Here is a 27,507-nt window from a genome sequence, read left to right as displayed (position 1 = left end):
AGCGATGTGAGTGAACCACTCACAAGGGTCCTTGGAGGCCCTCTGGCTCAGCCACGCCCTCAGGGGACTGCAGCCCCAGGCAATATCTGACTGCAACCTCAGGAGAGACCCCAGACCCAAACCATCCACCCAAGCCGCTCCCAAATTCTTGACAGAGAAGTTGTGAGCCACGAGTGGTCCCGGTTATTTCAAGCCACCAAGTTTACGGGGTGATGTTATATGCAACACCTGGTAACTGAAGTAACCCCGTCTTCCCTTAAATGCCCCACCAGAGGTGGGAGTGCCTCCTGAGTGCACCATCTCTGGGTTACCCCAGTGTCCACTCTTTATCCTTCCACGATCTCTCCACATCTTAAGCAGCTCCCTGGATTAATGCTTTACTCTGAAGTAACCAGTGTGGTTTGTTATCCTGATTGGACCCTTTAAGTTTCAGAAAGAAGAAGACATGAAATGAAAGCAACACATCCCCTAGGATCGCCCGCCCCTCCTCCCGCCTCCCAAACTCAGCTCAGAGAAAGTGGTCACCAGTCCCCTGGGGCTGCCACCTCTGCTCCAGCCCTCTGCACCCTCCGCCCACCCTACTCGCCCCTCCATTCCTTCTTCCCACCAGGCTTCTGGTCACAGAGTTCCCTTCTCGTCCTATTTCCTCAGGGCCCCTGGACACACGTGGCCACGCGGGATGTGGGGGGAGTACGGAATTTATTTTATTGTTCTGAGTCTGGGTTTTGTTCCTTAGACATCACGATTCCCGGATGGAGGTGATGGTCCCACCTCCTTGAGTCGTGGTCCCACGGGCCTATTTAGATTGTTTTCCAGGTTCAAAGTGCACTGAGAAGGCTTCACAGTTTTAATACTTCCTAGACGCTCAACTGAGGCAAAGTGACAAAATGGCCCCCCCACCCCCTCCCGCCAAAAAAATAAAACCCCAAGCCCCCAGCAGCTGCTGCTGCAGCCGTATGAAAAAATAATACAAACTCTTCTTAAAAAATAGATTACACAGAAAGAACCCAGAGGACAGCGGGCGTGGGGAGGGGTGTGCAGGGGCTGCTCCAGCTGCTGGCAGGGAGCCTCGGGGAGGGGCCCGGAGGGGGCACTGAGATGAACGTCGGGGGGCTGGGATGCTGGTGGACAGCTGCCTGGTCCGCTCTGCCCAGCCTCCCTCTGCTGCTCCTGCCAGCAGCTCTGGCCCAGGGACCACGGCTCCCCTCTCCCCCAAGAGACCCTCCCTTCACCCTGAGGCTTGGTACCTGCTTCTCACTAAAGTGGCTTCAATAAAGAAATGAAAAGACCCAAAGCGAGAAAGGGCTGCTGCCCAGCCGACAAGGACCTCCCCTGCAGGAGCGGCCCTCTCTCTCTTTGGGGATTTGGATAGCTATCAACATCTGCTGCTACCTAGACCCCCCACCCTGGGGGTGAGGGGCCCGACTCCCCACTCAGCTCCTGGGAACATGGCCTCTCCCTTGAGAAATGCCCGCCTATGTACCCAGCCGCGACAGGGCACGGGCTGAAGCTGTCCTCCAGCCCAGCCTCGGAGGAGCTGCAGACAGGCGGAGTGTATGCAGGACGGCTGGGGTGGTGGGCATGGGACGGGGCAAACTCACATAGGCCCGCCAGCTCATGCAAGGAGAAGTGAGATGGGGCGGCCCCCAAGACAGAGGTAAGGCAGGGTGAGGAGGTGGTGTGTGTGCAGCCAAGCCAGCTCTGGGGCCGGGGGCAGAGACAGGACAGGGGCCACAGCCCTCAGGGTAGGAGAAGGCAAGTCAGGGCCTGGCACTGGGGAGGGGTCTGGGTGCCCACTGCTCCAGTGAGGGCTCCACACCTGGCCACTCGTGCAAAGGGATCTGGTGCAGGTAGATTCTCCGGAGAGGGGCACGGGGGCAGCTGGGCAGGCCGGGCTCAGTCAGGGACCTCGCGGTGGGCAGGTAGTCCACTCTCGCCACGCCGGTAGGTCTCCCAGAAGCCCCTGTCCAGCTGCTCCAGCTGTGGGCCCAGTGGCAGGTGGCCGGCCACATGCATGCGGAGGGTCTCCAGCCACTGCTCCAGCTTCACGAAGGAGGGCCTGGGGTGATAGGCAGGGGGACAGTGGGTTCTGGTTCTGCTGGGGACTGGCTCCACCCCCCAGGCTGGGCCCCCACTCGACTCACCTCTTCTCAGGGTCCAGATCACAACAGCGCACAGTAATGGGGAAGAAGCTTGGGGGGCAGTTTGGGGGGCAGTAGCGGTCCAGGAAGCCTCGCACGTTGAGGCCAAAGTCCATGGTGCGGGGCAGGTAGTCGGGGTCAGCATTCACCCGCCCGATGATCTGTCCAGCATGAGGCCCAGGAGTTACCCGGGGGCCCCTGGGGCCGAGTGCCACTCAGGTGGGTTTGGGACTGGTCACCCTGGGCCTGGTGCCAGTCTGCCCACCGCACCCCCAGGGGATGCAGGTGGTTGTGGGCAACCCTGTTCCCAGGAGCCTCCCTGGCTGGGGCCCCTGCAGACTCCAGCCTGCAGCCTGCAAGTCTGGGGGGCGGAGAGGAGCCGCTGGGCCCGACGCCAACTGCTGCCCGCCCCAGACCTACCTCACACAGGACAATTCCAAAGGAAAACACGTCCACCTTCTCGTCATAGCTGCGACCTGGACAAAGAGACCGACAGTCAGGAAGCGAGGCGGGGCCAGGATGTCAATCGCTGAGGGGGCCGGTCCAGGGACGATGCCCCACTCAGCAGGTCGGGACCAGAAGACAGATGCTGGCAACTCCACGGAATCAGGGGTTAGGCTCTGCCCCCGACCCCACCAGGGAAACCCTCTGGGAGCCCTGGGGGTGAGGATGAGAGCCCTGGGTGCGAAGTTCCAGGCCCAGCTCCGTCACTGACCAGCTGTGTGACTCTGGGCAAGTCACGGACTTCATGGTGGCCCCGAAAGATAACCACGTCAAACCGTGGATCCTGCGAATGTTACTTTATTGAAGAAAGTGTCTTTGCAGACAGGATTAAGTTAAGGGTCTTGAGACGAGATAATCCTGGATTATGTGGGTGGACCCCAACACCATCCCAAGTGTCCTTATTAGAGAGACAGAAGAGGAGGCAGCCGCGTGAAGAGAGGGCAGAGACTGGAGGGATGTGGCCACAAGGCTGGGGGTGCCGAGACGGCCACTAGGAGCTGGAAGCAGCACGGATGGCTTCTCCCCTAAGGTCCCTGCAAGGGGGACACCTGACTGGCCTCCAGCCCTCAGGCCTGCCAGACAACACATGTCTGTTGTTCCCAGCCACTCAGTGTGTGGTGACTTGTTACCGCAGCCTCAGGAGCCGAGATAGACTCTCTGAGCCTCAGTTTCCTCATCTGTAAAGTGGGAATATTTCCAGTCACCTCACGATGTTAACAGCAATGCCCTCAGCCGTTCTACTTCAGTGAACGCTGGCTAGATTAGATTATCTGATCCTCACATTGCCCTTTAAAGATGGGGACCCTTAGTCCCATTTTACAGGTGAAGTCACTTGGGGGCCTATGTTAAGTTCGGTCAGAGCTGGCGCTGAGGTGGCCCCGTCTCTGCCTGCCCTGATCCTGCACTTGCACGCCACCTGCCTGTGGAGGGGCTTTCTAACCCCACCTCAGGCACACACGGGACCACTGTGTGACGGGCCTGATAAAAAAAAAAATGGGGTGGGAGAGAGAGAACTTGTGCTGAGCTGCGTAATGGCCCCAAAGAGGTCCACGTCCCCTTCCATGGGCCCTGGGAACACGCCGCCCTACGCGGGACTTTGCAGGTGTGGTTCAGGATCTTGAGATGGGGAGGTGATCCTGGAGTTTTGGGTGAGCTCTGCGTAGTCACAGGGTCCTTACGAGAGAGGGAGGAGGGTCAGGGAAAGAGATGTGACAACGGACACCGACGTCAGAGAGAAGAGGCTGCGCTGCTCGCCCTGAGGGAGGAAAGGGCCATGAGCCGAGGAGGGAGAAGCCTCTGGAAGCTGAGAAGGAAGGGAGACAGATTCTCCCCTCGTGTGCCAGAGGGAACAGCCTGACTTCAGCCCAGCGCAACTGACCTCCAGGCCACACGGCAACGCGTGTCTTTTAAGCCAAGCGTGTGGTAATCCACTACGGCAGCTTTGGGAAATGACTTACAGGACTCAGAGGAAGCTGAGGGGCCCAGGAGGCCGGGGGTCAGGCAGCTGTAGCTCTGCCGGGACCCCAGGCCCGGGGCGTGGCAGAGGGAGCCGTCCCTCACCGTGGATCATCTCGGGCGCCATCCAGTACGGGTTGCCCACCACCGTGTAGCGCTTTTTGCGGTCCGGCTTCTTGAGGCTTCGCAGGTCCTCGGGCTGCGTCTTGTCGTCCACCATGAGCCGCGCCAGACCGAAGTCGGCCACCACGACATTCTTGTTCTGGGGGGTCGACGAAGCGGGGTCACACTCGGACACGCTCCTGGCACCACCTGCTCCTAGCCTGGACCCCACACCCATGCGCAGACAGCCCAGAGAACATGGGCCTCTCTGAGCGCTCTGTGCGCCCCAGCAGGGCCCTGGCCTTGTGGAGGGAAGGAGAGCAGTAATTCTAGCTAGAGACCCAGGTCCTCTCCCTGGCCTGTTACAGCTTTCGTCTCTTAATCCTGCAACAATCTGGTGAGGAATAGGTTATTTTTATCCCCACTTTACAGATGAGGTGACTCAGGCCCAGAGAGGTTAAGAAAGTTGCCCAAGCCACCCAGCAGGTCAGCTCTACTGTTTTAGGTGTGAGGGAGCCCCTCCCAGCACCCGCCTGGAATCCTGCAGAGTGCAGATGCTGACTGCTGTGTCTGCCCAGCAAGATGGGAACATCAGGAAGAAGAGGGACAGTGGGGAGCCCTGCAAGTCTGGTCCCTACGTGCCAGCTCCAGGACTGGCCACTATTGTGTGGACACTGAGGAGTGAGCTCAGAGAGGCCGAGGTGGAAAGGTCCCGCCAGGCGGGGTCAGGACAGGTTCGCTTTGAAGGGAAGGACCCTGAGCCACCCCTGGGAGTGATGCCAACACGGACAGTCACCTAGAGAAACTCTAAAGACGGCAGACGGGGGAGGGGTGGAACATGCGTCCCCAGCCCCCCCTGATGGGGCCTCAGGTGACACGGCCCCTCTCAGGGCTCCACCCCCTCGGGGGTAATACCAGGTGGCAGGCTGGTTGGGGGAGGTCTTGACCCCGGACGCTTGGACCCCCAGAGGGGGTTCTTGAAGGCCAGGGTCCACCAGGACTGTCCTGGAGCCGACTCCTGCCCCGGCCCTTTCAGAAGATCGGAGTGGGGTTCAGGCCTCTGCGCTTTGACGAGCCCCCCAAGGCATGGGGGTCCAAAGATGCTGCTCCAGGACAGAGCTCCAGGGAAGGCAGCCAGGGCGGCCGCTGGATTCCCGGAGGCCCCCAAACGGTAGGCAAAGGTTTGGGCTGTGTGTAGATGGACTCTGGGGACAGGAGGGCTCACGACGCTCATCAGATTCCCAAGCGATGGCCCCTGCTGCGGGATCCAGGCTGCGATGGGTCACCCTCTCCTCGTCCCACCCACTACACCGGCTTGGCCCTGCAGTGACACCCACTGCCGGCAGGGGCAGTCCGAGCCGGCTGCCTGGGAGGTCTGTGGATCCAGCCTCACCCACCTCTCTGTGCTCACTGCCTAGTGTTTCCCAGTCCCAGTCCTAGTGGACATTCCCAGAGGGCTGAGACCCTCACTCCACGTGAGCTATTCATCACTTCCTGAATGTCATACCACTGGGTCCTTGCACGTGCTGTTCCTGCCACCAGAAACACTCTTCCTGTGCTGAAGTCACCTGGAGAACCTCCTCCAGGACCAGATCTCGACCTGCCTGCGGTGTGACGAGTAGTGTCCCCTCCAAAACTCACGTCCACCCAGAACCTAACTGGTTATGTGGAAATGCCCTTATCTGGAAATAGGGTCTTTGCAGATGTAATCAGTTAAGATGGGGTTATACTGGGTGAGGGTGGGCCCTAAAACCAGCGACCAGTGTCCTTGTAAGAAGAAGACAGAGACGCACAGAAGTCGTCCGTGTGAAGATGGAGGCAGAGACTGGAGTGATGCGCCAAGGAACGCCAAGGAGTGCTAGCAGCCAGCAGAAGCTGGGAGAGAGGCGAGGCGCAGACGCTCCCTCACAGCCTCTAGAAGGAACCAACCGTGCCAGCACCTTGATTTCGGACTTTTGGCTTCCTGAACTCTGAGGAAGCATCTCTGTTGTTTCAAGCCATCCAGCGTGTGGTACTTGGTTTGGCAGCCCCGGCAAACCAGGATGCTGCCTCTCCAGCTGGGCATGGCCAGTCACTCCCCACTGCCTTCTGTGGACCGCCTGTGGTCCCCTAAATCACCGCCCCTTAGACCCTGGGCTCCCTGCCTCCACGGCCCCCCACTTAAGTATGTCCCCCTAAAGCCTCTTTCGGGCAGCCTGCCCGGACCACACAGCCCACACGTCCAAGCCCTCCTCCGGACCTGCAGCTGTTGGTGCTGCCTGCTACAGGCTTGGCCACCCTGCTGTGGACCGTTCTCTGTGAATGCCACGCTCACTGTCCTTTACAGTTTACTCAATACTTTCTCCTTTATCAGTTTATCGGATCCTCCTACAGCCTGGGATGTGGGTGGCTCAGAGAGCTGGAGCTACACTGACAGTCAGTGCAGAGCCAGGTCTGTCTGCCTCCTGGCCCTGCCTTTCCGTACAGGCCAAACTGGAGTGAGGGAGGCGCCCCAGGGAGCCCTGCTCAGGGGAGGCCCCGAGGCTGGGAGAATCATGGGCGGGGCTCCTGCTGTCCCCTCCCGGGTCCAGGCTGCTTACCTCACGGACCAGGCAGTTGTGGGAGTTGAGGTCCCGGTGGATGATGTTCATGGAGTGGAGGTAAGCCTGTGGGGGGTATGGAGGTCAGGAGGTGGCTGCGCGGAGGGACCCCAGGGCTCCCAGCTCCCCTCCCGCCCCCATCACGCCATGTGGGGCGCTCTTCCCATTCCCCATTTGATCCCGTCCGCCCTCTCAGAGCTTCCCGTGGCTTCGTTTCTAAACTCCGAGTGGAATCTTAGGTGAGCAGCAGAGAACATGTTATAAGAGGGGTCAGATGGCCCTGCCCACACCCCCGGGATGTCGGCAGCAGGGCCCACTCACCATCCCCGAGGCGATGTCCTTGGCAAAGCTCACCCTCTGACTCCATGGGTATTGGCTTTCCTGGGGGCAGAGAGAGGGCCAGGATGGGCCAATGGGGCCATGGGCAGGGCAGGTGGGTGAGAGAGCGGCAGGCGGGGGCAGGTGTCCGAGAGGGTTTAATGATCCCCACTCTCGTCTGCACCCACCACTGTCCGTTCTAAGGGGTGTGGGTGAGTAATTCAAAACAGCTTTCCGGTAAAGCTGATTTCCAATAGTAGGGGAGTATTCCCCCATAGTTCTTCACTCGCCAACTCTGAGAAGAAAAGCTCTATTTATCGTCTATAAAATCCTGTTCTGTCAAGTTTTTAAAAAATCTGAACCTACATTCAGGGCCAGGTGGAGACAGCTGGCCCGGTGAGGTCGCCTGTAGAGTGCCAGCCTGGGCTGGGGAGAGCAGGGCTGTGGGCTCAGATCATTTGGAGAAATGCCTCGTTCTGTCACCCCACCCCATGGAGACCTCAGGCAGGAGGGCGGGGACGTCAGAGTGTATCAGGTTCAGAGGTCAGCTAGGCAACCTAGGGTGGGTCCTGCGTCTCTAAACCGTGGGTGCCCACAGCATCCCTTCTGAGAAGTTACACCTATTAGGAGGCTGCAGGGACCACCTCGGGCAGCACCAGGGAGTCCAGCCGAGGGAGGGAGGCATCAGCATGGGAGGGAACAGGGTCCCGCTGTCTCAGGGTGATGCTGGGGTGGGGTGAGCCCTGGAGCCCCGGGGCGCTGTCAGCTGGAAGGCCCCGCTGCAAGCATTTTATTTCTCGAGATGGATTTGTGATGTGATCCAAGCCCTTAAAGAAAGTTCTGAATTTTCTGGAACATGGCAAATAGTAAAAATGATTTGGTTTTGCCAGAAGCAAAACAAAGGCCCCCGGCAGAGAGGTAACGGAACGTGCCCATCCTCAGGTACCTGTGGCAGGTGCGGCTGGGTCGGGCTGCTCTGAGGCAGGGCCTGGCACCCTGCAGGGCGGCCAACAGTCTGTGCATCCCCTCAGCGAAGCTGCCACCCTTCTCTGGGCCCCAGCTTTTGACGGAGTCTGTTGCTCCCTATTCCATTCAGAACCAGGGCTGGGAGGGTCTCTGAGACCAGAGGCTGACCCCATCGAAGAGCTTAGGAGGCTGGGTCCCAGGGGTCCCAGAGGGGGAGTGGCTGGGACGGCACAGCACGTGGGCCTCTGCCCGGATACTCACCATGCTCTTGATGATGCCCCGGAGGGTGCCCCCCTTGATGTACTCGGTGATGAAGTTGAGCCTCTTGTCCTTGTAGAGCACCCCGATGAACTTGAGCACATTGGGGTGCTCTAGGCATCGCATGACCTTCACCTGGTGGGGTGTGAACAGGCAGGGCCCGGGGCTGTGCCCACATCTCCTCCCTCCGCCGTCCCACCAGAGGCCACAGATGGTCCCAGAGATGGAGGAGCCCCTGCGCCCCATGGGCCCTGCCACACCTGCCAGCTGCTGTGCTCTTTGCTCGGGCTGCTCCCACACCAACGGATGCCCTTGCCCCTCTCACCCTCCTGGAAGACATTTTCTCTTCTTCCAATGTGTGGCATGAGTGCCACACCCTCCCTGAGCCCCTTGCTACCCGCTCTCAATCGGGGAAGGGGGTGAGGACCACGGGCCGCCCCAGACGTCTGGTGAAGAGTTCCGCTCACTGACCTCCTTGAGGAATGTCCGCTGGGTCTCCTCATCGAACCGGATCAGCTCCTTCATCACCATCACCTCGCCTGTCTCCCGGTGCGTCACCTGCACGGGGACACCGAGGCACAGAGACTCAGTACTGACAGAGGCTCTGCTCTAAGCCTGCCTTGGAGGAGGCCCCATCCCTGCCCCAGGACTGCCAGGGAGATGGATAGACGGCTTAGAGCTCTTCACAGACGTTTCATGCGATACTCCCAGCCCCCGAGTGGGTGGGACTCAATTTCTTTACAGATGAGGAAACTGAGGCTCAGGGAGGTTTCCTGACAGTGCCCAAGTTCACCCAGGTGGCAGGGAACGGGGTGGCGGGAGCTTGGGTCCAGGACTGCTGGAGCTAGAGGCCAGCGCTTTCCCTCTGCTCTGCTGGACGGTCTCCTGAAGGTCGAACGGTGGCTCCACCAGAGATTCCTCCCCAGGCAAGGGGGACAGGGACAGGGACAGGGGCTGGGGTCTGTGTGGACATGTGGGCAGCCTGGCTGGCACCTTTTGTAGAATCTGAGCCTTCCAGCCTGGTCACAGCCAGGTGACATCAGAGCCAGAGAAGGGCTCCTCTCTCTGCTGGGGGCGAGTGTGAGGGGAGAAGCAGCCCAGAGGCCACGAGAGACCTGGCATCAGGCTCAGTATGGGGTCCCAGGGGAGGAACCCTTTAGGGTCAGTCTGGCTGCACTCCCATCCTCTACCCCAAGGAGTCACGTTCCAACAACCTCCTCCACATACAGTTTGGGGTCTATCTATGGTAAGTCCCCTCTCCCAAATAGCTCAAGGAGGCCCCGGTGGAGGAGAGCACTGGCCGGGGAGTCTGGAAGCCAGCGGGACACCCTTCCACTGTGGATCCCTGGAGGCACTGGTGGGAGGAGGAAGGAGGACTGATGGTCACACCCAGACTGCTCTCCGGGTGCCACTCACGGCCCCGTGCCTGCCTGGGCACACGCCGTACCTTGATGGCCTGGCCAAAGCAGCCCTTGCCCAACACCTCTCCATGGATGAGGTCTGACGGCCGGAAGATGCGGTGTGGCCGGCAGACCACGCGGAGGGACTCGGAGCGACCCAGGTCCTTGCGCTGCGAGGCCGGGGAGCCCAGTGAGCCAGCACCTGGAGACCTGTCGATGCTGTAGCTCCTCCTGGGGAGACAGACACAGTGCTCAGTGCCACTGGGGCAAGGGGGCCACCTGGCCAAGGCCCTGCCCCCTTCTTCCCACCTGCCATGCTCCCATCTATGCCAGACTATGTATAATCACCCTGTTCCAGTGGAGGGGGCACAGGGCACCTCTCCTGGGGCCATCATAAGGCTCTTGCCCCATCCCGATGCCCAGACCCAGTGTCCTGTCCTGCTCGGACTTCCCGTTTGAGGCCCACTATCCTGCAGGTGCCCTTGGGAGCAATGTTTGTCCTTGGCCTTCTCTGCTGGTGACCCTGAGGCAGATGCTTTGTCTCCCAGCATTCAGGTCCGAGGCTGTGGGGTGCGGAGGCAGACAACCTGCCTGGGATGCCCATACCCCTGCCATTTAGGTGGTCCTGCAGCATGGCTTGAGCTCCAAATGCAGGCAAGGAGGAAATACGTGCCTTCAACATTGCTGTTTGTTAGAGTAAAGGCTGTCACCCCAGATGTCTTTACCAGGAGTCCTGAGCAGGCCCCACAGGAAGTGGAGAGAGGACCAGGCTGCCTCTGGGTTTCTTCCTTGTGCCCCCTGGCCTCCCTTCAAGAGGGTACGGGGCACCTGGCCCCTCCCACCTGGACCACTGCCACAGCCCCCCAGCCGACTCTGGTCTGGGGCACCCTCCCGCATAGGGGACGACTAGCCTCTGCGAAACACATCGCTTTGGTGCAACACCCTTCAGTGGGGCCCACAACAGGCAGACAAAATCCAAAGCCCCCTGCCACATCTGAAGCCCTGCCACTGGCTTCACCTCAGAGCCCACCCCTCCCCAGCCACACGTGAGGCTGCATCATCCTGAGCTACCTGCCAGCTGCTCCAGAAGCCTGGGTGCTGGGCCACCCTGGAAGCGCTCTAACCCTCACTGGGGGAGGGGCTCTCACGTCCTACTTCTCATTACCCTTGTTTATCACCCCCAGTGTCCCTTGCAGGCCTGCTTCTTTGCAGGAATGACTCCCCATCAGACTGTGAGCGACTGGAGGGTGGGGACCAGGTCCCATCCCCCAAGGCCCAGAGCCAGTGAAAGTACCCAGATGCAGCACGAGGCAGGCTGACTTACAGGACAGGCTTCTGCCGGGTGGCGCTGCCCGCCTCCCCACTGGGAGTGTGAGCTGGGGAGCTCAAAGGGCTGGGCTCAGGCCCCAGCCCATGGCCCAGTGTGTCATGGGGGTCGTGCTCAAGAGTCAGCTGGAGTAGGCGGCTGGTTTCCTGGATCAGCAGGTCAATCTGGGGAGAGCAGGGGTGCAGACACGTGAGCCCGAGGTGGTGGGGATGAGGGTTGGGGAGGGCCAGGCAGGAAGGCACCACCTCCAATCCTGCTCTCCAGACCGAGGACCCATACCTCATCCAGCGGCACGTTCCGGATGGGCGTGCCATTGATTTCCAGGATCCGGTCTCCAACGTGGATGGAATTCTTCACATCTGGGCTCATGCAGCCTGGGTCCACACTGTGGGCATAAAGCAGTGGTCAGCTCCCTTCCTGCCTTCGCCCTAGAGCCCTGACAGGAAACCAAGGCCAAGGGGATCAGATTAGGGATGAGGGGGCAAATGACCCTATCTTGTGTAAACACTAGGGGGCAACTGTCCAGAACCCTGAGTTCTGGTTTGGTGGGAAGAATTCTGTAATTGATTACTGATGTCTGCCATGGGTGTGAAACTGAAGAACTGGGCATGTCCCTAGGTATCTGCCACCCAGTATTTGATGCTCAGGGGCTGCTGTTCAACAGAACGTTGGCTCTGCCATGGAGGACAGACCTATCCTTCCAGCTGCCTTGTATGCTTGGAGCAGACCAGTGTCATGAGTCCTAAAAGGGTCCAGATCCATTGGCTTCCTGAGTGACTCCCACACTTGCCCTGCAGGATGAGGCTAAGGCCCCCACTCCTCTGGAGTCGGCAGGAAGGGGCCAGCGACCTGCCCTGAGCCACAGCTGCATAGTGCAGGAGGGGATGAAGCCACACGCTAGCTCACGGGGTGGTGAATTTGCCAAACTGACTTGCTTCTTTTAGCTCTTTGCTGTTAGTTATCGGGTTTTCATTTTGTCTTCATAAAAGCTTTTTAAGGAATGTTCACTTTGTCTCTGCCCTGAGGTGGGGAAGGGCTGAGGGATGAGACTGAGTTTCAGGAAAAACAGATTCCTAAAAAATTTTCATTATCAAGAATATATTCTACCAGCAACAAAACGAAAAGGCAACCTACTGAATGAAAGAAGATATTTGCAAATCATACATAAGGGGTTAATATCCAAAATATACAAAGAGCATACACAACTTAATATCAAAAAAACAACGTAATTGATTAAAAAAAGAGCAGAGGACTTGAATAGACCTTTTTCCAAAGAAGACATCCAAATGGCCAAAAGGTACACGAAAAGATGCTCAACATCACTAACCATCAGGGAAATGCAAATCAAAACTACAGTGAGATATCACCTCACACCTGTCAGAATGGCTATTACAAAAACATAAGAAATAACAAGTGTTGGTGAGGTTGTGGAGAAAAGGGAACCCTTGTGCACTGTTGGTGGGAATGCAAACTGATGCAGCCATTATGGAAAACAGTATGGAAGTTCCTCAAAAATTAAAAATAGAACCACCATATGATCCAGCAATTCCACCTCTGGGTATTTACCCGAAGAAAATGGAAACACTAATTTGAAGAGATATCTGCACCCCTATGTTCACTGCAGCATTATTTACAAGAGCCAAGATACGGACACAACCTAAGTGTCCATCGACAGACGAATGCATAAGGATGTGGTATATATACAATGGAATACTACTCAGCCATAAAAAAGAATGACATCTTGCCATTTGCAACAACATGGATGGACCTACAGGGTATTATATTAAGTGAAATAAGTCAAACAAAGAAAGACAAATATTTATATGTGGAATCTAAAAAATAAATGAACAAACAAAACAAAGCAGAAATAGACTCATAGCCATAGGAAACACACTGGTGGCTGCCAGAGGCGGGAGGCATCGGTGGGCGGGGTGGTGACACAGGTGAAGGAGAAGAAGAGGTACAAACTCGCAGTTATAACATAAATAAGTCAAGGGGAGGTAATGTACAGCACAGGGAATATAGTCAATAACGATGTCATAACTTTGTATGGTGACAGACGGTAACCAGACTTATGCTGATCAACTCTGTAATGTATATAAATGCTGAATCGTTATGATATACACCTGAAACTAACAGGATATCATATGTCAATTATACTTCAATTAAAAAAAGGTATATTCTCACATGGGGGAGAAGCTCTTCGTTATAGTAGAAGGTCAAGTAATAAATGCAGAAGAAAGAACACAGTTGGAAAATCTCCTTTCTGTAGCCATCAGAGTAATAATTGACACAGGTGAGAATCATGGATGGAAGCTAGAATCACTTGGTGAAAAGGCTGTTGGATATTTACAGACTCCAATCTCACAAATGACTTATGATTACATTACGAGGGTGGGGGAGAGCCTTTACCGCAGAGAGAGTGGACTGCACTTGAACCAAGTAATCAAAGTTGACAACTTTGATGTATGCCCAACAGAGGGCAGACTATATTGACATTGTATGTCTACCAGTAAGATGCACGGAGAAGGACGCAGCATGACTTACGCAGCGTCAGGCCAAACGCACAACCTAAACCTAACCAAGAGGACACATCAGTCTCACCCAAACGGAGGGACGTTCTACTCAACAACTGGCCTGTACTCTTCATAAATGTCACCGTCACGTAGGACAATGAAAAGCTGAGGAACCGTCACCGATTAAGAGAGACTGAAAAGACATAATGAATCAATGCAACGTACGATCAGGATTGGATCCTGGATCATAGAGAAACTGCTAGAAAGGACAGCATCGAGACAATTGGGAAAACTCAAATATGGGTTGTATATTGGATAAAAGTATGTATTAATGATAAATTTGCTAAGTGTCATAACTGCACTATAATGTACAACTGACAATTATCTAAGAGAGTGGCCTTGTTTTTAGGAGAATGTCTAAAGTTTTTTTTGGGAGGGGAGGAAGGGTCAATGATGTCTGCAACTTGCTGTCAAATGATTCAGTAAATGGTAACCATGTGTGCACATGTAAGTATAAATACATCAGTATATACGTGTATATGAATACACACACATACAGAGAGGGAGATACACACACCCCAAATGTGGCAAAAAGTTAAAATTGGTGAACCTAGGTGAAGGGTACATAGGTATTCAATATACTTATTGTTTTAGAAAATTTTCTGTAAATTTGAAAATTTCAAGGTCAAAAGTTGAAAAAACGACTATACTTTCATCGATATAGGCTTCTCATGAATATAGCCTTAAAAATCTATGTCTCAGACTCCCATGTCCCCTCCCTCAGTCTCCTGCTAGGGCAGCAGGGGGCAGGGGCACCAGTGAATTAAACTTTCCTTAGAAGGCTCCTATAAATAAATGAAAAATGGTCAACTACGACTCGCTTAAAACAAACCAGTAAATCTGGTCAGGGGCCTTTGGGCAAGCTGGGCCGCTTCCAAGAAGGGCGTGGCTCTCTGCAGAAATTGCTGGGAAAGCAGATGTTGGCTGGACAGAATGCTCACCCAGTGAGGGAGACAGGGACGAGGTGTCCTTGGCTTTCCATTTCTCAAATTCTGCCTGGTTTCCAGGGACCAGCTGGTCTGGGAGCTTCCCCATCTCTCTCACCAGTCTGTCCGCTCACTTGTGCACAGCTGCTGGCCCGGCTGATGCTTGAGGTGGGTGGCGAGGCAGAGCCAAGCCCAGCGGCTCCCCTCCCCAGCGCCATCCTCACTCCTCACCAGTGCCTGGGCATGGGGACATTTAAGACTACTTCTCAAGGAGTCATCAAAGGCCCAGGAGAAACCTTAGAAGACTCCAAGGTGTCCAGCTTCCTCATTATTCCAAGATCCCAAAGCCCGGAGGACGAGGGTGCTGCTTAACGTCACACACTGTTAGCAACTGCGCTGGCTCCCTAATGTTCTTCCCTTCTTGCATCTCAGACCTTTTCCACATCCTTTAGAATTTTCTTTATGGATGATCTGCTAGTATCAAATCTTGGTTTGGTCTGCCTTAACATGTCTCTATTTCACTCTCACTCTTCTTTTTCTTTGTGAGGAAGATTAGCCCTGAGCTAAAATCTGTGCCAATCTTCCTCTACTTTGTATGTGGGTCACTGCCACAGCATGGCTGATGAGTGGAGCAGGTCCACACCCGGGATCTGAACCGGTGAACCTGGGCTGCCGAGGTGGAGTGCGCGCAACTGTAACCACTCAGCCACAGGGCTGGCTCCTCACTCTCATTCTTGAAGGACATTTTCCTCAAGTACAGGCATACCTCAGAGATACTGCAGTTTTGGTTCCAAAACACCAGAAAAAAGCAAATTATTGTGCTAAAGCAAGTCATGTGAATTTTTTGGCTTCCCAACGCATGTAAAAGTTGCGTTCACAGCATACTGTAGTCTATTACGTATGCAATAGCATCATGTCTGAAAAACAGCATACTGAGCCAGTCCTGATGGCCTAGTGGTTAAAGTTCGGGGCGCTCCGCTTCAGTGGCCTGGGTTCGGTCCCAGGCGTGGAACCACACCACCCGTCTGTCAGTAGCCATGCTGTGGCGGCAGCTCACACAGAAGAACCAGAGGACTTACAACGACGTAACTGGGGTTTTGGGGAGGGAACAAAAATAAAAGTAAAAAAATAAAAAAAAAATCTATATACCTTAACTAAAAAATACTTCATTGCTAAAAAATGCTAACCATCATCTTAGCCTTCAGTGAGTCATAATCTTTTTGCTGGTAGAGGGTCTTGTAAAAAACGCAGTATTTGCGAGAAGCACAATACAGCGAACCATGATAAAATGAGGTTCGTCTGTATAGAATTCTAGGGTGATGACTACTGTATATATCATTTCACTGATTTCTGGCTTCCACTGTCTCTGTTGAGAAATCAGCTGTCAGCCTAAGTGGCCTCTTTTGAAGGTAATTTGGTAATTTGTCTTTTTCCTATGGCCAATGTTAAGGTCTTCCGCCTTTGGTGTGGTAGTTCCACTAGATGGGTGATGCATGGGTGGCTTTCTGTTTACTTTGCTGTTTGGGATTTACTGGGCTTCAGTTTGTGGACTGGTGTCTTTCACCAGTTCTGGGAAGTTCTCAGCCATCGTGTCTTCAAATCTTGCCCCTCTCCCCTTCTCTCTCTCTTCTTCTGGGATTCCAAAGAGATGACTCGACCCTCTCACTCTGTCCTCCACGTGTCTCAATCTCCTTCACAGTTTGCATCTTTTTGTGTCTCCGCTTCTCTCTTCAGCTGTTTAAACCCTACTCTACTGTTAAACCCTTGCACTGATGTTTTCATTTGAATAATTATTTATTTCATTTCTAGGGGTTCTATTTGGTTCTTTTCCAAATTTATTTGCTCTTTATTCATTTTTCAAGCAGCTCTTATTTATTAAGACACATTGGGCATAATTATTTTATATCATTTCTGATAATGCCACTATCTGAAGCTTTTGTAGCTCTGGTTCTGCTTCCTGTCCTTTCTGCTGACTCTGGCTCCCAGTCCCTTGCTTCCTCCTCTGTTCAATGGTTTGTGACCCAATCGCTCATCTTCCTGGGGACGCTTTCTAAGTAAATTCAAAGAAGCCTGGAGCTGGGTCCCTCCAGGAAGGCCCTGCGTCCGGCTCCGCTGTGGCCTGGGACACTACCAGTTGGAAAGGACGTTAAACTTTTACAATTTTGCCTTGAGGTCTTTTGAACCGCCCAGGCAGATGAATTTGGTTTCCAAGTCCAAGTTCACAAATTCTCAGGGGAGACTCCCCTCCTCTCCCGCCCAGGTTCCAATCGGTTTATCTTACAGTTCTGGGAGCTGAGTGGGGGGCTGATGGAAGGTGTGGTTTGTTTCTCACTCGTCCCCACCCTGAGAGCCTTGGGGTCCCAGTGGCGGGGGGAGGGAGGAGTTCTCCCGTGAGATCAGCCTCCTCCAGCAGGTCGGGGCTCTGAGAGGCCCAGCCACAGAAGGACTTGCCTGTCAAAGCCCCAGCTCACTCGGTTTAGACTTGCCCCTAAGGCACGGCTGCCCTCAGTCTTCTGCGACGCCCCTGGCTCCCTCCTTTACTCCTTACTGACCTGGTTACACCTCTTTCTTCTTGGATCATATATGGATTAAAGAAAAAAATCTAAATATTTTATCCAGCACTTGTAACGGTTTTTAAAGGAAAGACTGGACCAGGCATCTGGTATACCACGTAGTCAGAGCTGGGCTCTATCTGTGCCCAAATGCTCACCTGGTCTCAGGGCCCCCAGCCCCACAGTCAGCCACCCACCTGCAGCCTCGGCAGGCCAGCCACTCACCCCTGGACGCGGACGGTGTGGGAGTGCTCTGTGCCGCAGCCCGGTGGGCCGTGAGCGGGGTCGATGGAGACCGAGAGGCCACGTTTGCCATGAGATGAGGCTGGGATGGAGACGAGGGTAACTGTGTGGGGCAGGTGGGAGCTGGGGGAGTCAGGCAGGATCTGCTCGATGACGGGGGTCACCACGGTCTGGTAGTAGCAGTGCCCGCTGCACGAGCCATAGGCGGTGGGGACCCAAAGAGTGGGAAGAAAAGAGTGTCAGGACAGTCACCAGCATCACCACTTCCCCCATTCCCCCATCCCCCAGTCCCTTTCTCCTCCCCATGGGAGGCAGGGGGTCTCAGCTGCCCGATGGGACTGGGAGCAGGAACTGCACATGCCCAGCCCAGCCCGCCCTCTCTGGGCTCAGTCACTCTGGGTTGTCTACTCTCTGCCATGCTGTGAGCTGGCCGGGCCAAGGCCTGCGGATAAATCCAGTTCAGGAGGAAGTCATTAAAAGCCCATCTGGGACTAAGCCACACCACCCTCAAATCCAGCTTTATAAGCATTGTGGACTAAATAATTTGTCTCCTCTTTGTCTCTGGTTCCTGGGGAAGAGGCTGGAAGAGGAACGTCTCTGTTTCTCAGGAGCCCCTCAGACCACACCTGAGTTTACACTAAGGAGATGACTCAGGATGGGGCTCAGCACCGGAAAGACCAACCCTGTGACTGGAGGGCGGGGGCTCCGACTCAGCCTGACCTCCAAGGGGGGAAGGGGGCCTGGAGACTGAGTTCAATCACGTGCTCAATATTCATTCAATTATGCCTACAAAATAAACCCCAATAAAAAGTGGTGATGCCAGAGCAGGGGGGTCATCACACGTCCTGATTCCACAGGGAGAATGCACAGAAGCTCTGCATTTGGGACCCTCCTAGACCTTGCTCTTTGGGTCTCTTCATCGGGCTGGTCCTAATTTGTACCCTTTACAAAAATCCTGCAATCCTAAGGAAAGCACTTTCCTCAGATCCGTGAGCGGTTTAGCGAGTTATCGAACCTGAGTGGGTTGTGGGAATCCCTGACTCTGTAACCAGCCAGTCAGGACTGGGAGTGGCCTGGGGACCCCTGATCTTGTGGCTGGCATCTGAAGCGAGGGCGGTCTTGTTGGGACCGGGCCCTGAACTCACGGGGCCAGCGCTGACTCTGGCGGTCGGTGCCAGAACAGCAGCGCAGCAATCCGTCAGTAAGAAAGCTGATGTCTGGGGCCTTCTCAGTGGGGCTCCTGTGTCATGTTTCCCATGACTTCTACACTATCACTTCCATGACGCTTTCAATGACCGCTCCCACACAGGGACGGAAGGGGCCCTGGTGGGGAGACTTGTGATACAGGTGGGCGCACCAGGCTCGGAGCAGGGCCCGGGCACTCACCAGTACAGCTTGGAGTGTTCCACCAGTGTGTAGGTGTCCCCGTCCCCGATGAAGGTCCCGCACGCGAGGCAGATGAAGCACTCGGGGTGGTACTTCAGCTCCCCGGCCACCTGGCGGCAAATGGGGGACAAGCCAGCTCAGCGGCCCCTTCAGGCCCCCTAGCTCTTCCCCTCAGTCTCCTCTCAGAAGGGGAGCCCCAGATAAACTTCAGGGGTCTGGCTAGCCAGCTGAGCTCCCAGACAGAGCTGGCTCCATAGAGAGGGGGCCGAGGGACACACAGACAGACAAACAGGCTCAGAAGGCCTGAGGGAATCAGAGTACTGGTGAGGAGAAGAACAAGAGAGAGCTGGAGCAGGGAGACCTGTGAGGACATGTGGATGGACACGCGCGCCAGGCGAGGGGTGTGAGTGGGGGAGGGGCACCTACCATGACCAGCCCCTTAGTGATGTGCTCCGAGCACCCATGGCAGGACTCGCCATAGCGGGCCCAGTAGTCCTTCTTGCAGAAGAGCTGCCCGTCCTTCTCATAGTACTGGTGCGAAAGGGAGGCACTGCAGTCACAGCACCTGCGGGCGAGAGGTGCTGGGGCTCAGGAAGGCCCAGGCCCCACCCCACCCCCACATCGAGGCCTTGCCAAGGTCCAGAGGTGCCTTTGGAAGAAGGAGAAAAAGGTGCCCTCTCTGGGCAGAAGCAGCCTACGCTGGGACTTGGCAAGTGGAGCCAGGAATGGATGTGGGCCCCTTGGCTGGAAGCCTCCATGCAGTGCACAGCCTGCACAACCACCCAGAGCAGTTCTGCATCCAGAGCGTCTGGCCCACCGGCTGGCCCCGAGGTGAGAGGCGCTCCTCATCTCAGCCCTGTCCTTGTCATGTGAGGACGATGGCCCAGAGAGGGCAAGTGACTTGCTCTTGGTCACTAGCAGGTGGAGGGAGGAATGGAACCTGGGAGCCCAGGATCCAGGTAGTGGGGCTGGAACGAACCGTGGGCCTCTCTTCTAGTCTAGTCTGCTCCCCACCCCTCCCATCCCAGACTCCCAGCAATGAGGAGGCAGCTCGGCCAGCATCCGGCCAGCATCTACGGCCAGCTGATGTAGCTGCGTGACCTGTGGAGCTGTGAAGACCTGTGAGTGCCAGCCCCTTCCCACTGTGCTGATTAAATGACTGACTCGCCACAGGCCACCATGAGGCAGACACAGCTAGCCTCATTTCAGAGATGAGGTAGATGAGCCTTGGGGTTTCTAAACTGCCCAAGGTCACATGATTGGTGCCACAATCCCCACAAAGCGACTCCCTGTTCCGCTAAGATACAAGGCAGGAGCTAAGCTTAGTTAAGACCGGCCAGGATCAGTCAAGACAGGGTAGCTCCTGGTTTCCCAGACCCCAGCCAGCCCTGCAGGTGCTGCCAGTCACAAGAAGGGGGCTCAGGGGCAGCCCAGCCAGAGCCTTAGTCCCCACGCCTTCCCTCAGAAAAGCAGTCGCGTTGTATGGAGAATGCCCAGAGGCGTGGGGTCATCAACGCCAGGGGCCCCCTGCACCATCACCAGGGCCTACCAGGGAGGCCTGGCTGGTGGGCCCCTGAAGGGCAGATGGGGAGAAACGACGCACCGGCTTCTAGGTGCCATGCCACAGGCCAGGAGCTAGACCGCCATGCCTGGTTTCTTTCCACCCAAGCGTCTGAGTAGGGTGGGGACCAGCAGCCCAGCTAAGCCAGGATGAGCAAACACAGAAATGCAGGACCCCCAGTGAGCCTGCAGGGGCACAGGCCCCGCCATGTTCTGCAGAGCCTGACCCAGGGTCCTGGGTGCATCCGTACGTTTGGCTGGAGCACACACCATGTCCAGAATCCATTCAACTCCACTGCTGTTTGGGCACTGGGGGTCATGTGCCAAGGTCACGCAGGGACAGGAGGCCCCACGCTCAGAGCTCAGTAGGGAAACAATCCAGGAGAGAGGTGGGCTGGGAAGGCCGGGCGCTGGGTGAGAGAGCCCATCCCCCAGGCAGCCAGGGAACCCCCCACCCTCCCTCAGCCTTCACGAAGCCCTCAACACTCACTGACTGTTCATTTAGTGAAACTAGGAAACTTGGGACGAGGAGGAGGGAGACGACAGCAGCTGGAGTGCTGGCGGGACACTGTCCCTTTAAGAGGATCCAGCCAGTTCCCCATTGTGTGGGAGCCTGAGGGAGGAGCACGGGGACCACAGCCAGGGGCTGGGGTGGGGAGGAGCACAAAACGCCTGGGTTCAGAAGCCCCTGCTGGGAGGGCATCCAGGAAGGGGGTTCTGAGGGGCAGGAGACGGGGGAGTAGGCAGGGAGGGCCTCCGAGACCGAGACCGCCACCACCCAGGGAGGTGAGAGGAGGCACAGGAAGCTGCAGCTGGATGGAGCGATGATGTCATTCACTGCCCCCACAGCCCTTCCCGCCCCCTCGTGGCCCTAGGACTGGGTGCCCACAGACAGCAGGCCTGGGGAAAGAAGGCCAGGTGGGAGGAAGCCCCGTGATGGGGAGAGGCACATGTCCCCAGGGTGGGTTTAACCTAGCAGGAAGGTGCACAGCAGGAGGAGTTAGCTCTGCAAAGAGGTGGCGGGGCACCGCACCGTGACCTTGGGGAAGCCCCATCCACTCACTGAGCCCTTCCGCAGACCAGACACACAGCATCACAGGAACCTCCTCCTTCCTCCCCGGCTGCCAGGCTGCAGGAAGCAGGGCCCCGCCTGCCTCGAGGTGGGTGTGTTGGTCGGGCTCAGGAGCAGCTGCCTTCCTTCAGGGGAGAGAATACTCTTCTCCCGGCTGCAAACTCCTACTCCTTCACTCACTCACAAACACGCATCATCGTCACCCATCTCAGCAGCCCTGGAAGACCCAACGCTGACTCACCCAAGGGCTCCATGAGTGTAATCGCTCACAGGTTACCGCTTCCTTGAAGCGTGCTCAGGGGCCCGGCTGGGGGGCCCCCAGTGACCCCCCGCAGCCTGCACCACCAGCCTGTGTGTGCCCACCTGTCTCTGCCATCTACCTTCAGGCCCCTGGGGTCCCAGGCCAGGCACCAGCGCTGGACCCCAAAGACAACAAAAGCAGTTCCTGCTAGACACTCCGCCTGGCACAGTTACCATCACAGCGTCCTCAGGGCTGCTGCAGGGCACCCTGGCTTGGCCTCCATCTCAGACAGGGGGCAGGGGACCTCCATCTCAGACGGGGATCTGGCCCAGGCTCACGCAGTGGCTGGCACTTGGGGCCTCAGTGGACCTTTGCTGATGGGAGGCACACAGGAGCCCCTGACCTTGTCCATCCCCTCTCCCGTCAGGCCAACATCCAGCCAGGTGCCAGAGGAGGAAGGGGGGCAGGCAGGCCTCTTAGGGATGTCCCCCACATGCCCTGCTGACAAAGGATGTCAAGAGAGGAGCACCAGGTACTAAGGATGTGTAGAGTGGCCTAGAGCCAAACAGAGAGGAGCTCTTGGAGGACAGCTGTCTGTCTGCTCTGATACAGGGTACCCCTCCCAGAGAGCAGGTGAAGACACAGCCAGGCTCGGGCAGGAGGGGAGAGATCACTGGGGAGGCCTGGGGAGGGCTGGGCTAGGAGGCAGTGGCAACCTCTCCAATGACAGGTCCATCCCGCCCCGGCGTGCCCACATCCCCGGACACCAGGGCTGAAGAAGGAGCAGCTGGAGGACCAGCCTCACGAGAACACTGTACCAGCAGGGCCAGAAGCTTCAGCAGCGGCCTGCTTCCCCTCAAGAGGCGGCCAGCAATGACCAAGGAGTTTCACTTCTGCCCCACAGCCTCGACCCAGGTGGGTCTGTCCCACGGTTGCCTCCCGCCCCAGCCCTCACACCAGGGGCCCTGGGTGAAGCCTGGGAAGGAGGGGTGGGGGCTTTCAACTTACTTGGCCCCTCGGAGGAAGCGGTTTCTTCTCGGGGCCGAGGCAAGCATCCTCTGCAGCCCCCTGCAGCAGGGGCTCTGGAGTCCTAGTGCAGTGGGGAACGCAGGGGTGGGTCAACCAGCTGCTTCCCCATCCTACTCTAGGCACTCAGGATTGGTGGTTGCAGAGGGTGGGGCCAGAGTGGCCACACAGCATGGGAGGAGGATCCAGCCATGTGGGTGCGAGGGGACTGGGTCTGAGCCCACAACAGGAAGGAGTGGAAGGGCCTCTGTCTGGGCTCCAGTGCACCCAGGAGGCTCTGGCTGGCACTCCGCCCTCAGGCCTGCACACCCGAGAAAAGCGCTTTCCATGCCCCTGGGCTCTGCTCTGACAAAGGCGCTAGGGGCTTGGGACTGTCTGGGGACAGGGACACACTCCAAAGCAGCTGCTTCTTCTGGTGGTGCCCCCAAGGGAATGGAGGTCGGCCTGCATGGACAGTCTGTCCTCCTCGAAGGGGCAGAAAGGTCCCCTGAAGAGGGGGAGGCCACATCCTGGCCCAGGCTCCGAGCCCCAGTGCCATCTGCGTGCTTGCCCCTCCTTGCCCAGGGCCAGCCCATCCAGCCTCTGGAGAGATGTTACCAGGGCCATGGCAGCCCCAGGGCTTGTGCACTGCAGGCTTCTGGAAAGGCACCTCCCAGAGGCAGCAGCTGGGCCAAAGGGAGGCCTGGACCAATCTGGGCCTGGCATAAACTTCTGGGAGGTGGGGCCCATGGTGGGTGGGACAATTGGAAGAGAGAAAGGGGCAGGTCCTGGGGTGACAATGACCCCTAATGCTAATGCCAGAGGTATCTTGTGATCCCACAGCAACTCTCCCACTGCAAGGCCTCAGAGCTCGTGGGCTGGTGTCAGCCCCACTTCATGGCACTGAGATGCTTCCAGAGGGAAACCAGGCAGAATCCAGAGCCTGGGTGCCTGTTAGTCATGGGGCCCAGGAAAGCAGTGACACTTCTCCGAGTCGCTTTTCTAATTGTCATAGATAGAGGTGAGGACACTGTTGGTCTCATCCAGCTTTGGGAGCTTTTGGGAGCACTGCAGGCCACTGGGACAGGAACACCCGTGTAAGCCACAATGTGGGCCCTCCCTCATTGTGGGAACCTTCTTGGTGTCCCCATCACACCAGGGACAGCCCGAAGACGCTTTCTCCCTACTGCCCCCACCTCTCTGGGCACACAGGGCAGGGCCCCTCCAAAGCTACGTTCAGTGCATCCTGCCCCACTGCTTCCCTCCCGGGCTTCCCCCATGTCTCCCAAGGCCCCACCTCCCTCCCCACCTCAGGCACAGGGGCCCCCAGAGTTCTTCCTTGATTTCTCTTGGCCCCATCTCAGTGCCAGCCTTGAGTGGGCCTTTCTTTCTGGTCTTCCCACCTCTAACTGGTCTCAGATCAATTCGGTCAGCTCTGGGCAGGGTACTGCCCCCCAGACGGTCTACCCGCCTCCCACTCAACATGGACAGGGTACAATTCATCACCAGCGCCAGCGGACCACCACCCGCCCCAGCAGCCAGGGTCAAAATCTAGACCACTTTTGAGTCTGCCCCGCCAGGCACCAGCCCCAGCTCCACCCCGAGGCCTGGCCTGCTTCAACTCTGCAGTGACTGAGGGTGGGGCAGACACAGGCTCGAATCCCAGCTCCAGCTGCTGCAACTTTCAGCAAGTTGATTTCTTTGAGCCTCTGTTTCTCACATGCAAACTGGGCAAATAATGGCACCTCGTTCGGCTACGGTGAAGGTTTAGTGAAACATTAAGAGTGCTCAATAAATGCTGGCTAACATGACTAATACTTGCCAAATATTGTCCCTTCTCTATCTGACGTTCTCTCCACTCTGAGTCACTGTCCGAGGTCAGGCATGCTGAGCGCAGATCCCTAAACCGTTGTAACAGTCCCTACCCTGCTGAGTTGCCACCATCCGCCCACTGGGATGGCATTTTTCAATAGCACCTCTGCCCACGTCCCTCCCCTGCTGGCTCCCCACTGCCCTCAGAAGGTCTTTATCTTGGCATTCAGGATCCTTCACAAATCAGTCCCAACTGTGCCTCCTTACCGGGTCCCTCGACTCGCTCTGTTCCAATCAGATGAGCTGTTCCCATTCCCCCAAGCGTCCCATTGCCCTGTCTCTGTGCACGTGGTTTTCTCTGCCTCTTGACAGACCCCTTCCTCCCTGAAGACCTCCTTCTGAACACCTGACTGGGAACCCCAGGGCATGCTGCTGGCCTCTCTTCTGGCCTCCCCAGCCAGGAGGGGCATTGTGTGTACCTTTCCCTGCCCGCCTGTGTGACTTTGGTCAAGAGAATCAACCTCTCTGTGTCCCAGTTAATGGAGGAAATACAATATTTACTTTATAACAGTTACCTCACAACAATGCCTGGCCCTTACTAAATTGTAGAAAATGTTAAACATTATTCTTAAAAAAGGAAAAAACCACCTTGTCAGAGGTTCCCACTGCCTAAAATAAACTCCTTCAGCTGGCGGTCGATGCCCCGACCCCCGCTGGGTCTCCCAGCTTCACCGTCTGGCCCTCACAGTGGCTTCCCGCCTGAACTCTGCTCTTCCAGCCTCTGCACCTCCTGGGCCCTCTGCCTGGGATTCCTTCCTGCCACCCTTCTTCCCCTGGGGCATGTCACGTTCCGGGAGACCCCTGCTCTGGCCCTACAGACAACTCTAAGGGTATCCCCTGCTCCTGCTTCTCAGGATGGTCCTGCTAGGCCGCCTCTGGGTCCCCATGTGCTCGGCCACAGCCCTGACCCTCTCTCCTACTCCTGGGGGTTGGTTCTGGAAGGAAGGGGCTGGTCTTACTGGGCTATGCATCTTCACAACCAGACTGGGGCTGGTGAAGGAGGGCCAGCTTCTCCCAAGGCCAGGTTTGCTTCCCTCCCTCCCCTGGAGCATGAGCACCAGGTCAAGGGCGCACTGCTCTCCACTCCATCCCCCCCCCAGGCGCCAGCTGGCCTCGGCAGCACTGGCTGAAACGCATGTCTCCCCTCTCCACCCCTCAGAGGTCTAGAAGGACCAAACAGAAATGCCTTTAGGGATCTTCTTGTCCAAATGTCACATTTTACAGAGGGGGAAATGGAGGCTGAGGACTCCCTGGAAGTCACCACCAGAGGCAGCCCCAGGAGGCACACCTAGGTCTCCTGGCCTCGCGTAGGGCGCTCGCTCCTGGCCAGCCCGCCCTACCTGAAGCAGTCTGCATGCCAGTCCGCGTTCAGGGCCTGGAGGTACTGGCCGTCATAGATCCTCTGGCCGCAGCTCGCACACATGGGCAACTCGCTTCCTGCAAGGGTGGAAAGTGAGTTAGGAACGATTCTTAGGAGGCACAGTTGGGTGTAGGCCCAGCCTGTCTTGCGGACCCCACGTGCACCTGCACAAATCCTTGTGCACACACACTGCGCCAAGCACAAGGAAGGACGTAAGTCTGAGAGTCTTGCTGAGACCTTGGCTAAGGTGCCAAGCCCTTCTGGGCCTCAGTTTTCCTATCTGGAAACTGAAGAGGAGGGTCAGATGTCCACCCTCCAGCAACAGCAGTTTTCAACTCAGGGTCTAGCAAGGTAAATGCAGAGAAAGCGAGCAGCAGGATTTAGAAACAAGGCAGCGGGTAACACTCTTGCCACCGCTCCCTTTCCCCCCTGGCATGCCCAGGAAGAGGTACTAAAAGGACTCTTCAAAGGGCAGGGACTAGACTGGGCCAGGTTGGTGCGTCCTGGGCTGAAGCCCCCCTCCCCCGCCCCAGGAGGGGAAGGGCAGGGAGCCCAGAGGTGCTGGCCTCGACTGAGCCTTGGCTATGCCCTGGCCTGATTAGGGGCTGGGGCTGCAGAGCCGGGCACTCGTAGACACCTGCTCTGGGGAGGGCTGGCACCTCCTCAAGCCGGCCACTAGGCATGCTTAGTCATCCTTGGGGCCTGGCACCCTTGGAGCAGGGTGGGCCCTGGAAGATCCAAGCCTGCCCCTTCCCATCGGACAGCTGGGGAGACTGAGCCCTGGAGAGACACTCAGCCAGGCTCCAAGCCACAGCCTGCCTCTCCATGAGCACCCAGGGACGGAGGGGCTATGGTGAGGTGGACCCTTGCCCCAAGCAGGCCTTCAAGGAGCTGGGGGAGGACTGGCAGTAGCCCTAGGAGAGGGCAGTGCTGCAGGAGCTGGCATTTAGGACCTGCGTTGGACCAGTGGGCCTATGTGATGGCCCGGCTGAAGAAACGCAGGGAAGGAGATCTGATCCTGTCCTGGGCTGGGGGAGTCCTGGGGGTCTTCATAGCCTAACCATCGTGCCACCTCAAGCTTGGACCCCAGTAAGGGGGAAGCGGCTGAAGAGGAGGATGGGATGCGAGTCATCCTCTCTGCCAAGGCTGATGGCAGGCAGCAGGTCTGGTGCAGGGAGAGGGGGTGGGGGCCCCCAGCATACAGTCTCCCGTTCCCTGGAGGCATATCTCCGCTCTGACCATCTGGCCTCCAACCACTCGGACCGGAGGCCAACTACGCGGCCCCCAATTGTACAGACGGGAAACTGAGGCCTGGCTTGAGCGAAACTTCAGCGCCTGACTCAAGGTCACGAAGCCGGGCAGGCGACTCAGACCCAAGGATGCGGCTTTCCCAGCGCCTCTTTCTTCCCGGCCCGGGTTAGAGACTGCATAAGGGGTGGCCCCAGGGCGAGTCCCGCGGGGACAGAGCAGGCGATGGAGGGCGGATCTGGGACTCATCCGGGGTGGTCGTCTGTCCGAGGACCGGGGAAGGCGGGGATGAAAGGGAGGAGGGGCCTCCGCCCGCGGGAGGGCAGCCCACCCAGGGCCGAGGAGAGAGAAGCGGGTGGGAGCGCGTCAGGGAGGGGCCTGCGGGCTTCAGAAGGACGAGCTCATCCCGGAGAAGA

At 57.1% G+C, this 27,507-nt stretch overlaps 1 protein-coding gene across 3 annotated transcripts; it reads right to left on the bottom strand.

Annotated features, from left to right (window-relative positions):
• Positions 1-682: 682 nt before the first annotated feature.
• LIMK1 (LIM domain kinase 1) lies at positions 683-25,920 on the bottom strand. Of its 3 annotated transcripts, none has more exons than XM_046665317.1 (15): positions 25,824-25,920; positions 19,160-19,298; positions 18,734-18,843; positions 17,330-17,536; positions 11,330-11,435; positions 11,048-11,214; positions 9,771-9,954; positions 8,795-8,881; positions 8,327-8,458; positions 7,103-7,162; positions 6,782-6,847; positions 4,206-4,362; positions 2,562-2,617; positions 2,145-2,302; positions 683-2,059 (listed from the first exon to the last, which is right to left on the bottom strand). In XM_046665317.1, the coding sequence occupies exons 1-15, from the start codon at positions 25,904-25,906 to the stop codon at positions 1,897-1,899; spliced, it is 1,875 nt and encodes a 624-aa protein (XP_046521273.1). In that variant the 5' UTR covers positions 25,907-25,920; the 3' UTR covers positions 683-1,896. The 3 variants fall into 3 exon arrangements, 2 of the variants coding, with proteins under 2 accessions (XP_046521273.1, XP_046521274.1); XM_046665318.1 differs by lacking the exon at positions 25,824-25,920 and adding an exon at positions 22,615-22,693; XR_006889236.1 differs by lacking the exon at positions 683-2,059 and having other exon boundaries at positions 2,225-2,302; positions 4,103-4,362.
• Between the last annotated feature and the right edge of the window lie 1,587 nt (positions 25,921-27,507).

The sequence above is a fragment of the Equus quagga genome, chromosome 7 (assembly GCF_021613505.1).
Source record: "Equus quagga isolate Etosha38 chromosome 7, UCLA_HA_Equagga_1.0, whole genome shotgun sequence".
NCBI classification, from domain to species: domain Eukaryota; kingdom Metazoa; phylum Chordata; class Mammalia; order Perissodactyla; family Equidae; genus Equus; species Equus quagga.
This window is presented reverse-complemented; position numbering and strand designations above follow the sequence as displayed.

Excerpts from the sequence above, each read along its gene's own strand:
- LIMK1 (XM_046665317.1), bottom strand. The coding sequence starts at position 25,906 with ATGTGTGCGAGCTGCGGCCAGAGGATCTATGACGGCCAGTACCTCCAG. Across the intron at positions 9,955-11,047 it reads ACCCGGCAGAAGCCTGTCCT|GAGGAGCTACAGCATCGACA; the intron begins GTAAGTCAGCCT and ends CTGTCTCCCCAG. Across the intron at positions 2,060-2,144 it reads GATCTGGACCCTGAGAAGAG|GCCCTCCTTCGTGAAGCTGG; the intron begins GTGAGTCGAGTG and ends CTATCACCCCAG.